Source organism: Trachemys scripta, chromosome 14 (assembly GCF_013100865.1).
Source record: "Trachemys scripta elegans isolate TJP31775 chromosome 14, CAS_Tse_1.0, whole genome shotgun sequence".
Taxonomy (NCBI): Eukaryota; Metazoa; Chordata; order Testudines; family Emydidae; genus Trachemys; species Trachemys scripta.
Window position 1 is genome coordinate 13,699,204 of NC_048311.1, and position 16,708 is coordinate 13,715,911.

At 47.3% G+C, this 16,708-nt stretch overlaps 1 protein-coding gene across 2 annotated transcripts in view; it reads left to right on the forward strand.

Annotated features, from left to right (window-relative positions):
* PMP22 (peripheral myelin protein 22) overlaps positions 1-10,284 on the forward strand; it is a 31,283-nt gene extending 20,999 nt beyond the window's left edge. For both annotated transcript variants that reach the window (XM_034789855.1, XM_034789854.1), the window contains exons 4-5: positions 2,113-2,253; positions 8,665-10,284. In XM_034789855.1, coding sequence (XP_034645746.1) covers positions 2,113-2,253; positions 8,665-8,831 — 308 coding nt within the window. In that variant the 3' untranslated portion in view covers positions 8,832-10,284. The remainder of the gene's footprint in view (positions 1-2,112; positions 2,254-8,664) is intronic.
* Positions 10,285-16,708: the final 6,424 nt, after the last annotated feature.

The following is a 16,708-nucleotide window of genomic DNA, read 5'->3' on the forward strand; positions in this document are numbered from 1 at the left end:
ATCTATAGTGAAGTGATCATTTTCTGTTAAATTCTGTAGGACTCTTCCACAGCTGTCTCCAATGGGATGATGCAGGCCTGTATTACAATTAGAGTTCTGGTTGAAGTCTGTGTTTAAATTTTGCAGGGAAGTTCTGTTCTCGGTTCCACAGGTGGAGCTCCCATGGACTTCAATGGGAGTAACATCCATGTCACTAAGTGCAGCAGTTGACCTTTGCATTCTAAAATAGCTTCTTTCCATTGCATAATGCTTTAATAGAGTGGCGCGGAGGCAGCTTGACACAGACGAGTCATTGGTTGTCATGTGGCTAAACAAATAGCCAGGCAGGGTGGAGATTTAATAATGACTGGCTGTCTTTAAACCGTTCACGTGAACTGAAACTGGGACACCGCTTAAAACCTAGGGTGCAAGCAGTAGTATGTAGTGCAGGGGAAGAGCACAAGTTTGGGATTCAAGAGACTTTGGCCAGATCTTCAGTTGGTGTGAAAGTCAGTGGTGCTACATCTGTTCACACCAGCTGGCTCCGTGGGTTATGTTCCTGGGTCTGCCGCTTATTTTTTTGGACATGGCTTTGGGCAAGTCATGTCCCTGCTCTGTGCTTCAATTTCCCCCTCAGTAAAATGAGGATAATAATCCTTGCTTATTGTACATGATTGATTAACTTGAAATACTTTGAGATCTCAGGATAATATTGAGGTTTTTTATGTCAAGTTTTATTTAAAAAGCCACTACTACAGTGTTTATTACAATGACATTGAAACGGTCCCAAGCACTACAGATGACTGTAGTATAGTTGCAGTATTTTGGGTCATTGCTGTAGCATTTGTTTTGTTTTCCAAGGGGAGTTACACACCCACGAACGAATGGAAATAGCTGGGCGGTGACTCATGGAGGGGCTGGTCTGACTAAGTCGCCAAACTTGGCTACAATAAAGTGCCTTTCCTAAGGGCTTAGTTCCATAAGGGTGTAAGAGGGAGCATTTATATCAGCTGTCTATTTATATCCCCTAGGAGCTAGCCAGTTCACTGTCTTCCTTGTTTAAGCATGGCTTTCATGTTTCTCTTCAAGGCCTGATCCAAAGCTTACTGAAGTCAATGAGAATATTTCAATTGACTCTTGTGGACTTCGAATCAGGCTCTGAGCCCCTGTGGGCCCACTAATATGAGTGTTCCTCAAGTTACAAATGAACAGCCTTGCCCACTGATTTGGTGACGTGTTCCAGGATCCTAGTGTTACGCGTTACACCCTGTTTTATCCTGAAATGGGAAGGACCACTGGGTGTTGCTGACCGTGTAGCACAAGATGCTCCAAACAGCATGAAATGATGCTCCAAACAGGTTGCAACTGAGAAAATAATCCATTGAAAGTGGGACTTAAAGGGCTGCCTAATGGACTGTGATGCCCAATTCCCGTTCACTTTAAGGAAATAGGAATGGAGTATCTAAAACATTTTAGGCAGCTTTGAAAATCTCATTCTTAATGCTGAGCAAATATAGACAACAGTAATTGCTAAAGAGTGATCTCCTGGCTGCCTCACATGTCAACACTAGGGTAGGACTGTACCCAGGGCTAGCCCTGGGACCATATTGTACCCCCATGCCAGCCCTTGGGTAGGTACCCAGGAGCAGTACTGAGATCATACTGTGCTTTGTGTGACCACACTGGGACCACACCATGATTTGTCCAAGCTGGCTAGCCCTTAGAAATCCCGGGGCCATTCTTCCTTGTGTAACTGGGGTTGGCTTCTGCAGGGGTTGTTTGTGATGACCTGGGATCTGATAAGGGAAGGATGTATATTCTCCCGTGAATGGCAAATGGTGGAGATGGAAAAAGACCTCGCCTGTCCAGCCCTTCTCTGTGGCCTTGCAGGATTGTTCCCTGCTATGCATGAATGGGGGCAAGTAGTCTCATTCCTATGGATCCACAAGAGGTTACATGTGCACGGCAAGAGCCTATGAGCCGGATCTAGAACACACTGAAGTCCATGGAAAGATGTCCGTTGACTTTAATGGTGTCAGAATCAGGCTTTCTAGTAGAAGCAGCAGCGGTCTATGCAGAGAAATCTCAGCTGTAACTGATGTTGCCCTGACTGTGTGTTTCTCTTTTCCCCAGAGTGGCTGCAGTCTGTCCAAGCGATGATGATCCTCTCCATTATCTTCAGCGTGCTGTCTTTGTTCCTGTTCTTTTGCCAGCTGTTTACGCTCACCAAGGGGGGACGGTTTTACATTACTGGAATCTTCCAGATCCTTGCCGGTAAGTGGGGAGTGATAAATAGGTGATGGCTCAGAGGACGTAAAGGGAAAACGCTCTCGGGTGGAGGCATGAGGGCTAATGACAGCCGAGAAGCAAGCTCTTGAATAACTAAGGGGGCTCTGTTTGGCTATTACTTAGTTTTAGTTGACAAGGGGTTAGGACTGGGGCAGTGGGAATTGGCTCTTCTAGAAGCTGCAATGCGAAGGCCTCTGAGTTGGCACCTACACTACATGACTGAGGAGAATGGAGCATGAATGGGAAGGCCAATTCTGCCTTCAGACGCATAGGTCTGTAGTCCACTGGTATGTGTGTGTTACGCGGTCCCCACTCTGTGCCAGATCCACGGAGGTTAGAAGTCTGGTATAGTCCCTGCTAGAGGGCTGTAGCTCAAGCTGCAGTAGCTTCTGCTTTTAGCCATGGAGGTTCCTGGTTCTACCCCTGGCGCACCAGCCCTCGTAGGTCCTAACTCCCAATTAATTCGCTGGGAATTACACGTGCTCAGCACCTCTGAAAATCAGCCCCTGTGCCTCTTGGGCTGGGCACTCAATTAACGCCCACTTCTTCACCTTTTGGGGTCTGCTGAGACACTGCTGAGACAACTCCGTAGACTTCTGTACTGTTACAGCAGGGATGAGTTTGGCCTAGTAGCTACATCTTCCTTTTGTTTAGCTGAGAGACTGGATGCTGACAGCTTGCAGAGAGTTAGACTGCCCCAGGGACCTCACCTCTCCTAGATTTCATACTGAACGGAGTCAGGCTTCCTGAACTGATGGCGTGAGACATGTGACTTCTTCCCAAAAAGACGTTCTTTATAGGCGTGCTGTAAGGGGGCACAGTGCTTTCCATCTCAACCAGGACCACTACAGCTCACAAAATTAGCCAGCCGCTTTTCATATCCAGCTGCATCATCTAAGTCTTGGATATGGTTCAGCTTTGAAAACCTGTTTCTTTTAAATGTAGTTCGTTACAGCTCTTGTTCAGACATTAGATGCCATAAACACAGTGGGGTCTGTTAGGTTTCCTAGTATAGAATTATGCAGATGATTTCTAAGAGTTAAATCAAAAAACCAAATTGTGCAAATAGGCTCTTGTGAAATTTATGCTCCCAAAGGAGAACAATCTGAGGATGAGATTCAGGGGCAGAAGCCGCCCTGCTGGCCAGAGCTTTATTTGATACACTGATCCAAAAACCCCTTGGGAGGTGATCCAGAGCTCACTGAGGTTCATGGAAAGGCTCCGAACCAGTGTTAGAATTCTCTCCTTAGTGGCTGGCAAGTGGGCAGGCTGTGAAGAAGGGACTTGGAAAAGTTTAGAGCAAAGCTACGTAGCAAGCGTGGTATGAAATCTATTACACATCCTGTGTAGAAAGCCATCAAGCAGGTGGTGAGCTCATATTGGGCAATGATCTCTGTGTAGAGGCTGTGTATAACTCATTACAGCTCTAGATTCAAGTAAAGAAAATGGATACTGATCGTTAACGACGCACTCTGCATTAATAATGAAGTTCTCTAATTGAGAATCGATCTAATAGTTCTGACCACAATGGGCTTCCCTCTCCTTATTGAGTGGTATGCCCTGTGCTATGTTTCCTCCAAAAAGTTGTTTTCTCCTGCTTGTAATTTCTCTAGGCAGGGTTTTTCTGAATGTGGTTCTCTTGTTGGTATCGGTCTTTCAACTTCTACACATGGGTGAAAAAGGGTTACACTGAAACATGAGGGCTTGATAATTCCGGGGACACACACAGGGATATGGCCTGTTGCTAATGATGGTGGTGAGCAGATGTTGTGCTCAGCACTGTTCAAGACGCAGAAGGAAAAAAGGTATTTTTCCACTGAAGCTTAGAACCAGATCCTGGGGTCCAGCCAGACTGCACAGCTCACCTTCACACTCCAACACCCCCAGCCAGAGAGCTTCCTGCTGAGATAGCCCCCTTTCCTGTAAGAGGGCAGATCAGGGCAGTAAGCCCTGCATGCAGCAGTAAGTGCAGGCAGGGATCGGGCCCTAACTCTGGAGCCTGTAATCCAAATTATCCATGTCCTCTGAGTCACAGGCCTGGCCTCAGCCCAGATCAAAAACCTTTCCAGTCCCTTCTTCACAGCATGCAAACATACCAGCAGCTAAGGAGGAGGTGAAGGGCCTGGTCTGATGCCCTTTGATGAGAATGGGAGCCTTGACTTCAAGGGATGGTTGGGTGTGCGTCGGTTAACTGGCCAAGTCCACTGCCTTGTGGACGCAAGTCCACATCCAACCAGATGGGCCCCTTGTTGAGGTCCCAGAAGAAGGCCAGGAGTGAATGGGCCACAGCGCTGAACTCCCCTCTCGCCCAAGCCAGGGTTGAGGCAGCTTGTGGGAAGGCAGGGGGGTGGGGGTGCTTGCACTGCTGTTGCCTGCATCTACCAGTTCTGTGGATAAACAAGGACGTCCTTTCCCAGCTCTACAGGTACCACTGCCCTCATACCTTCCCCGTTGGGTAGCCTGGAACTAAATGCTGGCAGCAGCTCCTAAATCAACTCTGTCAGCATCTCTGCCTCTGTCAAAGCAACAGGTTGAAAATAAATGGATAAAATAGAGCTTGCGTGAGTGCCCCTACGTCTGTATGGAGAAGCTCAGAGCAGTTGTTAGGCCTCATTATCCTGAATTTCAGGATAGCTATTAGTAAACAGCAGCTAGAATCCATGTCCTCAACTCCTTCAGAGCAGTCTGGTCCAGAACTGAGCAGCTATGATCAGAGGAGCAGGCTGGTCTCACCTTGGCCTCCTCCCAGATTTTCTTATGTACCAAAAAAAGGTGGGCTGGGGTTTAAAGCCAAAAGAGCAAATTCCTGTAGCATCCAGTCTTTGTGGATATTAGTCCTTGCCCTCTCTATAGCCTTGGAAAGGCCTCGCTTAGCTCCTGAGGAGCCTTGATTCAGGATCCCTTCAGAAACGGGCCATCGCCTGCCTGTGTCTTTCCTACTAGAGGTCTCGGGCAAGGCTCGTTTGAGCAATGGAAATTCCATTGCGGCTGAGTGGAGCTGCTGCAAAGTGCCTTTGTGGGAGGTGAGGAGACTCTCTTCCCAGACACGTCGTTCAGCCCTGGCACTGTCTGTTCAGATGATCCTGCTTCCAGGGCAACCCGCTGACTGGGTGACTCACCCTGGCAGGCCCAAGATCCACAGTGTAAACTCTGTTTGTGGAGCCTGACTCACCAGCCACGCTGAGGCTGAAGCCAATGGGCTGTCAAGTGCAGGATCTCTGATGTTCCCAAACGGCTGCGCTGATCCCAATCCGTGCAGGACCTTTCAGCTGGGAGGAGATGCTCATCTCTCACCATTGCTGCTGCTTTCTGGTGAGGTGACCCAGCCCATTGTCCCTCTGTCTCTCTGCCTTGTGGGAAGCATGGAATTGTAAGCATTGGGGATAGACAAAACTTATGAGTTCACATCTAGCCCATCCTCCTGGGCCGGTGCTGGGTACACCTAGAGCATGTTCCCAAGGACCCATGCAGTGAGCCTCCCTTTAGGAGATTATTCCAGCGTCTAGATCTCACTGGTAGGCAGAGTGTCAGGAAAAGCTTCCTCAAGATTCCTTGATGTGAGTTCAGCCCTGTTACTCCTAATTCAGACCCCTTCTGCCACCCTTAAAAACTCCTCCCTATCTATCATGGGTGTCTAAACACTGGAAATATTTGTAGAGGGATTCCACACACAGTCTAAGTGTGAGAAGAATCAGGCTATCGGCAGACTGAAAGAACCTTTGCAAGTCAATGCTTCCAGCCCCTTTATCATTTTTGTTCTTCTCTAGACTTCATTTGTCTTTTTTGTTCCCTAGTGCCCAGGACTGCAGTCAGTACACTTGGCTAATTTGTGGGTTAGGCTCTGTTAGATACAAACTGGTTTTACTGACGGACTTTTGCATTCCATGCGTCTCAAGGCATTTTGCAAAGCCCTGAGATGAACAGGTGGCTGTGCAGTCAAACACAGCAGCCATTGCACCCAGCAATAACTCGCACACAGCTTTGGGTGCTGGAACACCTTGTGTGCCACAAGGGGATGGCAGACAGGGTACCAGGGTTATCTTGCTCCTCAAAGACCGGTGAGAGCAGACAAGGAGCTTGAGTTAAACTGTCTTCTGAAGGACAGTTCCTCTGACCATACAAGGGGAATGCTAGTGTTGAAGCTCCCAAAAGAGAACATTGGCTAGAGCCCAGCATACATGTTTTCCCTGTGCTATCCCAAATCCCAGCAACCCCGGTCTCTTTAAATGGGAGGCTAGACGTAAAGTTCTTCCTAGTTCATGGCTGTTCTAGCCTGGTAGTTGCCACATCAGGCTGCCATGAGGTACAGAAGATAGGGTATCAAGAGCAAGGTATGGTCAGGATAACCTTACAGTACTTCTACGTGCCCTTCTGTCTAAGGATCTCAAAGTGCTTTTCAGACATCAGGGAATTAAGACCTCACAACACCCCTTGGAAGATCAGTATTCACACAAATGCATGTGCCTCTGTGCACTGAACGGCACCATCAGGTGGCTGAAAATCAAATCCCAAAGGACTTGCACAAGGTACACATTGGAACAGGAAAGTTCTCTTGATACCCTACCCTGAAATTTACTCACGGGAGTATATTCCCAGGGTCAGAATCACTAATTCTGTATCTCCAAGAGAAACGCAGGCATTATCTCTTCTACCAGATTCCTTCAATGGACAATTGACTGCAGTATTTTTAGCCATCCGTAGGTGGCTCTGGAATGGTCGCTTGCTGGTTTTCTATCCCACCAGAGTCGAGAGACAATCATTTTGCTTTCTCTGCATGGGCCAGTGCAGTAGGAGTTCTCTTCTGTGTACAGAAAATAGAAACTGCATTCAGCAGCTTATTAATTAAACATATTCCCACTTCTGCACTTTCTGTGAACAAAGGAACAGTGTGAAGTGAAATAACAGCTCAAATAGCACTGCGGTTAGCTGTAGGAGGTCCTGATGCCCGGTGGAGAGATTTGGAACAGAGTTGGCTTCGATAGCACCGTGAATGGATAATGGAATTGCGGGGATCAACTAAAAGCCCTTGTTTTTGGTGGGGGATAGTGGTGGCTTTGTGTGAGCGCTTTGCAGCCCCCGATGTGGATATTTTTTGCGACACTGCTGGAGTGTCGGTCGATGCTGTGATTCAGAGGGATGAATCACAGCATCGACCGATTCAGGGGTAGTCCCACTGTAAACACAGGACTCCCCGGCTTGGTCCTTGGCAGCCCTGAGCTTGGGGAAGCTGGGGAATAGAGACAGTGTACTCATCCCATGACAGACAGAAACTCTTCCCAGGGTGGCAGTGATGTACTTTGGACATTGTTCCTCTCTCCTGCCCCCAGCTGTGAGCTGATCAGAGAGCATGGGGAGGAGACTCAGAGGGGGACCCAGAGCACACCTCTCCCAAATAAGCTTGGATAAGGGCCCATTTTAAAGAAAGCTTAGATTTCAAATGCAAAACGGCTCTCTGCATCACTGCACCAGCACGTGTGGCGTGACCTTGGGAAATTCTGTGCCTCTTCCTCCTAACACAACGCACAGGAATTTGCAAATGAATCTACACTCCTGCCATATTGCTCAGAGAAAAGACCTAAACATCGAATATCCCATGTACCAAATCTGAGGCCCATTGAAATCATTTGGGATATCTAACCCTGCTGTGAGCTTTAACTCCTCAAGACACAAAGTGTTTCCTACTGGCCTGGGTGCTGTAGTCGGGACGTTGGTTCATGCACTCTGCAGACCCTGGGTTTGGATCATGTGAAATAGGAGTTGGCTGGAGGATATCACAAAACTGGGCATGACGGGTGATCTCTCCTCTAGAGAGGCTCAGGAATTGTAAAATAGGCAAGTGGTGCAGACTGGGATTGAGGAGCATTGGCAGAACTGTCTATGAGGAGTTTACACAGTAGCTGTCTACACTGTGGTGGGGTCACTAGCTAGATTATGCTGCCCTTATTCACCCTGGTAAGCACTTTGCCCTATTAACTTCAGTGGGACTATCCCTGTGAGTGAATATTCACCCCCCAAGAGTAGGGGTTACACAAACGATACTGCCTTTTTAATAGATCAGATTCCATGAGCAGGTCTCAGGAGTGTGATTGCCAAGCTTGATTGTGTGTCAGTCCAAAAACCACAAATACAGAGCGCCGATCAACTCCTACATTCTTAAACCACAGCCGTTTTTTTTTTTTTTGTTTTTTTTTTCCCAGCTGCATCCCCATACACCCAGATTTTCGATCAGGCTTCTCTGTTTGTGGCACGTGGTTATAGGTTGGATGGGTGGGTTTTTAATCCGTGCTGTTCAGCATTATCCCTGCCAGCATCACCGGCCAGGAAAGTGCGGGCAGCTCTTGCATTCTACAGAGCATCCACAGTGCAGCTTGTTCCATATTTACTTCTTCTCCCTAGGCCTGTGTGTGATGAGTGGTGCAGCCATCTTCACTGTGAGACACACGGACTGGCAGCCCACCACAAGTGATACCTCCTTCGGCTTTGCCTACATCCTGGCTTGGGTGGCCTTCCCACTGGCTGTCATCAGCGGGGTGATCTACGTCATCTTGAGGAAGCGCGAATAATGAAGCATGAGGCGGGGGGGCCAAGACAAGGCACTCATGACATCCATGGAGGGGATTGAGGCAGGGGAAGAAAAGACGACAAAACGTGGGGAAGAGGGGGGTGTTAACCAACCCCCCACCCCCTCAAAATAAAAACCCAACAAAAAAACCCAACAGGAAACACACCAAGGGTTACTGTGTTAATTGAAGATGTATATAGTATCTATGGTTTAAAAAACCTATTTATAACACTTTTTACATATATGTACATAGTATTGTTTGCTTTTGTTGACCATCCGCTATGTGTTAAAGCCTAAAGAAAGTGCCTAAAGAACTATTACTCCTAACAGTGTAACAAGAGCGCAGTATTTTTTGTCCTTGTTTTTGTTTTACCCTCAATGCGAATGGAATCTTCTTTGAAAGCTCCCGCCCCAAGGCAACCCACCAAAGAAACCCCAACTCAGACCAGATCCCCAGATGACGTAAATCAGTGCTGCTCCAATGGCTTGAATGGAGCGATGTCCATTTACACCAGCTGAGGATCTGTCCCCTCCCACAAGTGCCATGATCCTATTGCCTGAAGCGTGTGAATAAATATCACGCCTCAGGAGCCAAATTTTCAAACCACCTAAGTGATGTAGGAGCCCAAGTCCCATTAGCTTTCCAGCCACACCCAGTTGGGAACTTGGGTTTTTAACTCACATAGGCACATTTAAAAATGTTACCTACCAGTTCCATTGAAATGTTACTGTAACTAGTGTACCTTTAACCTTGTTTTCTTTTGGAAGTTTCCCCTTAGAACATCAATGCTTTCCTGTGTTAGGCCTTGTGTACAACAAACTCTCGTGTACCCATCCCCACACACCCAAACCACCCAAGAACTGTAGCCTACGACCTTGAAATGTATTTTTTCCTTGCCGTGTAGATAAAGATGGGAAAGAATCAAACAATATATATCTATGAAATAAAATACCAAATATGTGAAATGGTGCTATCTATTTGCCATTCCTTATATCACTAGCCATTTAACCTTACTCACTGGAAAGTCAGTTAACAATTTTATGAGATAAACAAAAGATAGAAATGATAAATAATTCTATGTAATATAAGTGGTCTATAACTGCTTTTGTACTTAGACAAGTTGCTCTTAGTATTATTGTTAATAAAGCATTTATAACCAATTTTTTCCCCCTCATGGTCAGGAGTAGCAGAAACAAATCTCTGGATGGAACCCATAGGTCTTCATCCTTCAGAGTCTGGCTTCTGTAATCCTCTTTCTGTGCTTCAGAGGTGTGTCTGGCAATGAATTGTGTGGGCATTTTACTGTAGATTCATATACGGTGCCTTCTGATGCTAAGACTCCAGACATTCTGTTGTTTGTTTTATTGTTTGTTGTTTTTTTTGCTTTGCTTTTCTGATTTTATACCGACCGTGTGGACTAAGCAGCAATGAAATAAAAGTCAGAATAACTCAACTGGTTCAGCTTTATTTATTTATTCAGGGCTAGATTGTGAATTCACCAAATTGATCTACTTTCAGGCCCCTGCTGTAGCATCTGAGCACCTCACGATTGTTACTGGGTTTGAGCCTCGCACCAGCCTGCCATGTAGGGAAGTATCATCCCTGTAAAGTGGGCATTGCTCAGGGGCCAGCAGGCATAGTGGTCAGGCTGCAGCCAAACAGTCTCCAGGTCTCAGGATGGGCTTTTCTGGGTAGCCTCGGGGGCCCAATGGTCAAGTTAGTTTCTTTTCCCCCCTCTGCCCAAGTCCTCCAGGTCTCTCAGTAGGCTGGGGGAGGAAGGAAGGATAGGGGCACCCGGACCCACCCTCTCCACCAGGTCTGGGCCTGGTCCAAGGTGAAGAGAGGCAACAGGGGCTTAGTCCCTTCTGGCTGCTACTTGAGATCAGCCTTCCCTGGGCTGCTTCCACCTTTCCTGTTTTCCCTTCAGGTTGGGGCATGGCCCCACTCCTCTACTTCAGTCTCAGCCTTTTCTAAACCTGAGGGGGGGTGCTTCCTAGCTCTGAGTCCAGTTATTCCTCCTGGTCAGGCCCTGGCCTCTTGGCCAGGTCTTATAGTCCTGATCCTTGCCCCATGGATCGCTCTGCCTCTGTGGCTGAAGCCTCTCTGCCATCTTGCTGTCCTCTACCTTAACCCTACCCTCGCCTCCACAGTTCCACTGCCAGAGCTCCTTGGTCCTCCATTGGCAGCTGCTGAGGGATATGGCTTTGGCCCAGTATTGCTTTACCACTTCTTTAACCTTCATGTGGGGGCTGAACACTCCATCACACCCTGTTTTACAGATGGAAACTGAAGCACAGAAGAGGTGAAGTGACTCGGTCATGCAGGCAGTCTGCCGCCAAATGCGGAATTGAACCGGGTCTCCTGAGTCCCAGTCCAGTGCCTTAACTGTTAGGTTAAGGTCCTCACAGCTGAACTATTAGGTGTTCCTCCTAATGGGGGGAGGGATAGCTCAGTGGTTTGAGCATTGGTCTGCTAAACCCAGGGTTGAGAGTTCAATCCTTGAGGGGGCCATTTAGGGAACTGGGGCAAAAATCTGTCTGGGGATTGGTCCTGCTTTGAGCAGGGGGTTGGACTAAATGACTTCCTGAGGTCCCTTCCAACCCTGATATTCTACGCTAGACAGCTTCAAGAGAAACCCAGGTGCATGCTGCTGCTTAGCATATGCACAACATGCCTCAGGTGGCATGTGACAGGCTTCATCACCGAATTTGGTCCACTGGTTGGATCATTAGCCTCCCTGGGCTGGGCCAGGTACTGACTGGGAGTGGAACTGCACTTAAAGCCTATTTCCTATCAAAGCCAATGGGTGGAGAGGGTGTAGCCAGTCCCCACTGCCTAGTACCATGTTATCCTCACAGCTGAAGTAGTACGAGAGGGAGCATTGTAAGGTCGTACTTGGATAGTCTCCTGAGCATGGGGACTACACTCTGCTGATGCCCATTGGGGCACTAGGCACCACCAAAGGAGATGGTGAGAGGTAAGGGCTGCTGAAAGGAGCATGCTGCATTCTGTAAAGGTGTGTTGTAGGAGATCTGGGAAGGATTTTGCTTTCTTGAGGTGTAGCTCTGCATGGAGCCTAACTTCAGCTGTGTGAGCAATGGCAGATCTGTCTTAGGGAAGAGAGGCACATGCACCAGCCAGCCTGTGCCCTGAAATTATGGGTGACGCCGCTTTGCACCTGCATTGCTGGTTTATATTGGGCCTGTCTTTGTTTCCATCACATGGCAAAGCCTTAGTCTGCCATGGTTAAGATTTTCCCAGCCTCACTCACTCCCTTTTCCAAAATGATGGGTGGGGCTATACAAATCAATAAGTGTGACATCACTAGCAAGCTTTGATGGGCCTTGGCAGTTCCTCCATGGACAAGCATTTCTGCTAATGTGCTGGTAACATGAGCCAAAGTGCCAAGCCCTGAGGATGCAGTTAGGAAGGTGACTTAGGGGATTAGCAGGTTGTGAACAGAATGTACCGTTTTAGGGGCTAGTGGTGAAACATTCACCCTTCCATTCACTCGTTGCTTTTGGCTGCTGAGAATCTGAGCTCATCTAGCAAGGAGATTGGCAGAGACACAATGGCACACTGTGGGCCAAGTCCTGAGGCTAGTTATAAATACTGGGCCAAATCCTGAGGTCTTTACTTTGCATGTACTCAGTCCCTCCTAGGGTTGCCAGCCCTCCAGGATTGTCCTGGAGTCTCCAGGAATTAAAGATTAATCTTTAATTAAAAAGATTATGTTGTGATGAAGCCTCCAGGAATGTGTCCAACCCAAATTGGCAACCCTATTCAGAGTTTACTTAGCCCTTGCTCCCTGAAGTCCATGGGAATTCTGAATGAGTAAAGACTGAATTAGAGCTGAGTAAGGAACTCACGATTTGGACCAGGGTGAATGAAGGAGCATTCCAAAATGGTCACAATTTATTATCATTAGTAGTGATAGTATTACAGTAGTCGAGGAGTCCCAGTCATGGACCAGGTGCTGTGCATTATTGCTATTTATGGTAATGCCTAGAAGTACCAGCCATGGACCAGGCCACAACTGTGCTAGGCACTGTACATTATTGTAATTTATTAGATGTATTACAATAGGTCCTAGGGGTCCCAGCCGTAGATGAGGGCCCTGTTGTACCTTCTTATTGCTATTTCTGAGGTGTATTACAGTAGCATTTAGGAGCCCAGTCATGGATCAAGACCCTGTTGTGCTAGGCATTGTCCAAATACAGAACCGCAACCGTTAGTGTGGCTTGAAAACAGGTGGGGTTGTCCTGTGACAGGACACTTCCTGAGGAGCAGTGGAGACACACAAAGCACTGAGGCAGGAGGTGCCTTGTCTCTCATGCCCTCTGTGTGGTCCAACAGCCTGAGCTCCTAGGCTTGACCCAGATTCTTAATGGTCTCAATGGGGGGGTTGCATGTAATACCTTTGAGGGTCTGGGCCTGAGGTCCAAGGTCACATAGGAAATCTGTGGCAGGACAGAGATTCAAGGCCTAGGTTAGGACAATGCTTTTGCTCTATTGAAAGTCTTCTGCCTCATCTAGAACTGGTCAGAAAACTGATATTTTTATCCCCCATTGGTAATGTTGGGAAAAATGTTGGGATTTGGATTGACCTTTCGAAGGAAACAAAAACATTCATTTTGCTTTAACTTAAACTACCGTTTTGTTTCAGTTTACAAAAGTACCTAAATGAGATGATAGGTTAAGTCAAAACCCATTTTGTTGCTTCCAATCAACGTTTTGACATAAAATGTTGTTTTATTTTGGCGGGGGGTGGGGTTAAACTGAAACAAAATAAAATTTTGTCGACGCTAAAGGAACATTCTTGCTGCCTTTCGAAAGGTTGATTCAGAACGAGAATTTCCTATTCAACGTTTCCCACAGGAAACTGCACAATTTTTGTTAGAATTGACATTTTCCAGTGAAAACAGGTTTCGAGGAAACCATATTGTTTGGCAGGAAAATGTTTTGCATGAAGGATTTGCACCAGTTGTATCAATACAGGTTACTGGGCTAGATGTACCTTTGGTCTGACCCAGTATGGCCATTCTTATGTGTGTCTCCCTGTCTGTATCCTTAATATGCCCATCACCGTCGTGTCATGGCGTGGGACTGCATCCTCTGGCAGCCGGCCTGGGTGTGGTGCAGTTTGCTTGGTCCCCACCGGCTAGCCTGGCCACTCTCACACAGCTCCGGCAGCTTTTGGAACTTTGCGGCCCATGTTAGGAATGGCTGAAGGAACCTTGTTTTTCCTGGCAGGGCTGCTAGGGTCTCTGTGCTCCCCAGCACCTAGCTAAGAGCAGGGCTCTGATTAGGCATAGGGGCAGGGTCATTTGGGTGCAATGCATGCCATTGCTGCTGCAGGAATAACAGGCCCTTGTAAGAGCAAGAGAAACAGTTGGTCATTCTGTATGACAGGTTTTTACCAGGAACTTTGTGCAGGCTCCAGGCTTTCCTCTCTCTTGCACGGACATAGCCTTCTTTCATTCTGACCAAGAACGAATCACTCCCCCACTGAAACGCAGCTTCCTCTGGGGTGGAGCTCGGCCGCTGGGGGGACAATGTGGGGAAGAGTAATTTGGGGCAAGACAAATCCCTGCTGATATAAGTCTCATGAGATCTCTAATGAGATTGTTTTATTATCATGATAGCACTTATGAGACCCAGGCGTGGACAAGGACTCCGTGGTGCTAGATGCTGTACGGACATACAAAGCAATGGGACAGCCCCTGCCCCAAAGAGCTTACAATCCACATACCAGACCAGTGATAACAGGTGGATAGAGGGAACCAAGCGGGGTGAACCATGGACTACGTATTGCAGTTCAAAACCCAGATATTTAATGCCCCCTCCAGGTACATATGATAGTTTCTATAAAGGCTAGTAGAAAAAAATCCTAATTAATTTCCACTACATTTTAAAAACAAAATGAACATTTTTCATTTCATTTTGAATTTTTTTACAGAGATTTTTTATGTTTTTAATGAAAAAATGCAAAACAGAATGAAAAGTTCCATTTCTTTGTCCAGTTTTTTATTTTTGCCCCCACCCATGCCCCTCCTTTCTATCTTTTTTGATCATCCTTTTGTTCTGGGTTTATACAGCACCTGGCACAAGAGAGCCTGGGCTATGGTTAGGATTCCTAGGCACTAGTCTAATGCAAATAATAATAATAATAATAATAATAAGGCAATTTTTCCTCAAAAAACCCTTTTCGACAAGCTATAGGGTCATGAGCGCTCCAGTTACAGTTGCAATTCAGTTTTAACGGTAACCCTCTTTTCACTTTCAAATCCTTCAAAATTCTCTTCCGAGGCTGAAACATTCCGTGACGTTTGAGCAAAAACCGCCTTCCATTTTTGAGTTAAACAAACAAGAATGTAGCTGTTTAACAAATCTTCAGGCTTCATGATCATCTAGTCTGACCTGCTGCCTGGCACAGGCAGAACATCCAGCCAAACTGTGATGATTCCTGCATCCCACTACTGCCACCTGAGATGATAAAAGGACTGTGTGCTGGGCTAGGTGAAATCTCTTTGGTTTAGGGTGACCAGACAGCAAGTGTGAAAAATCAGGATGGGGGTGGGGGGTAATAGGAGCCTATATACGAAAAAGACCCAAAAATTGGGACTGTCCCTATAAAATCGGGACATATGGTCACCCTACTTTGATTTGACTATGAGTAGGCAGGCCATGTGTCCAGTTTTAAGCCGGACAGTGCTCTTTTCAGGTGGTTTGTCCCCTGTCCGGTACTGAGACAAAACAAATCTGCTTTTGTCTGGTATCTAGGATGGGGGATGCCATTTTGATGAGCATGCCGCTCCATCCCCACTGGTGTGACCTCACATGCATCGTGTGAGTGAGTTCACACCAGTCGGGGCAGAGAGGTGCACTCTTCAAAGTGGCATCTGTGGGTGACTTTGAATGGTCCATGTGTATGAGGTCACGCTGGCAGGGGTGGGCCCACACCATTCCTGGAAGTACCAGAATGTCCGGTGCCAGGGAATGCCTGAGTGGCCACCCTGGCTTATAGTCCCCAGCCCTGTGGTATCTAGGTGCAGAGCTTGGGTGTGGCACTATGGGAATGAACCCAGCCACCACGGTCGGTAAAGCAGGCAAACGGAGCAATTTATTGAAATAAATGGGCTCAAATAAGACCAGAGGAGACAAAGGCTCCTGCAGCCCTGCCCAGCCCAGGGTCATCAGCTGACATGTCATCCCATTCTCTTAAAGGCCGTGGTCCTGCCCCATGGGGTGGCCATTGGATGCTGATCTCACAGGAATGTTTGCAGGTGAGGTTTTTGCAGCAGACTTGGAGAGCAGCGCCCCGGAGAAGCACAGTTTGGCTGGATGTTCTGCCCACAGCACTGTGTCTTGCTGGGGCCCCGGTGAGGTTGCATGTGTGGCTCTGTAAACAGTGCAGACAGCTACGCTTGCCTAGGCAGAATTTATTCTCTCTCATGCCTGCACAGGCCAATCCTCCAGCTGCATGGCAATGTGAAATGTGGTGTAACTCTGCCCCCTTGTGGTGAAACGTGCCAAGAAGAGTTCTGTGTAGCTCGAAAGCTTCTCTCTCTTTCACCAACAGAAGTTGGTCTAATAAAAGATATTACCTGACCCACTTTGTTTCACCACAGGCAGAAGCAGACCTTCCCCTCATGGTTGCTAAAATAATTTCCAGCTGGGAATAAAACTCCCCCTTTTCAGTATGAGAAGCTGATCTTAAAACACAGCCCGTCTCCTTAACGGGCCTGAAGAGTTGGTGTTCATAGAGCAGAATAAAACACTGAATATGCTGCATTCTGTATGAATAACCTGTATGTTGACTGATGGCCTCTGGCTTTTAAAGGGGATTTGCAAGTAATGTTTTTTTAATGCATGCC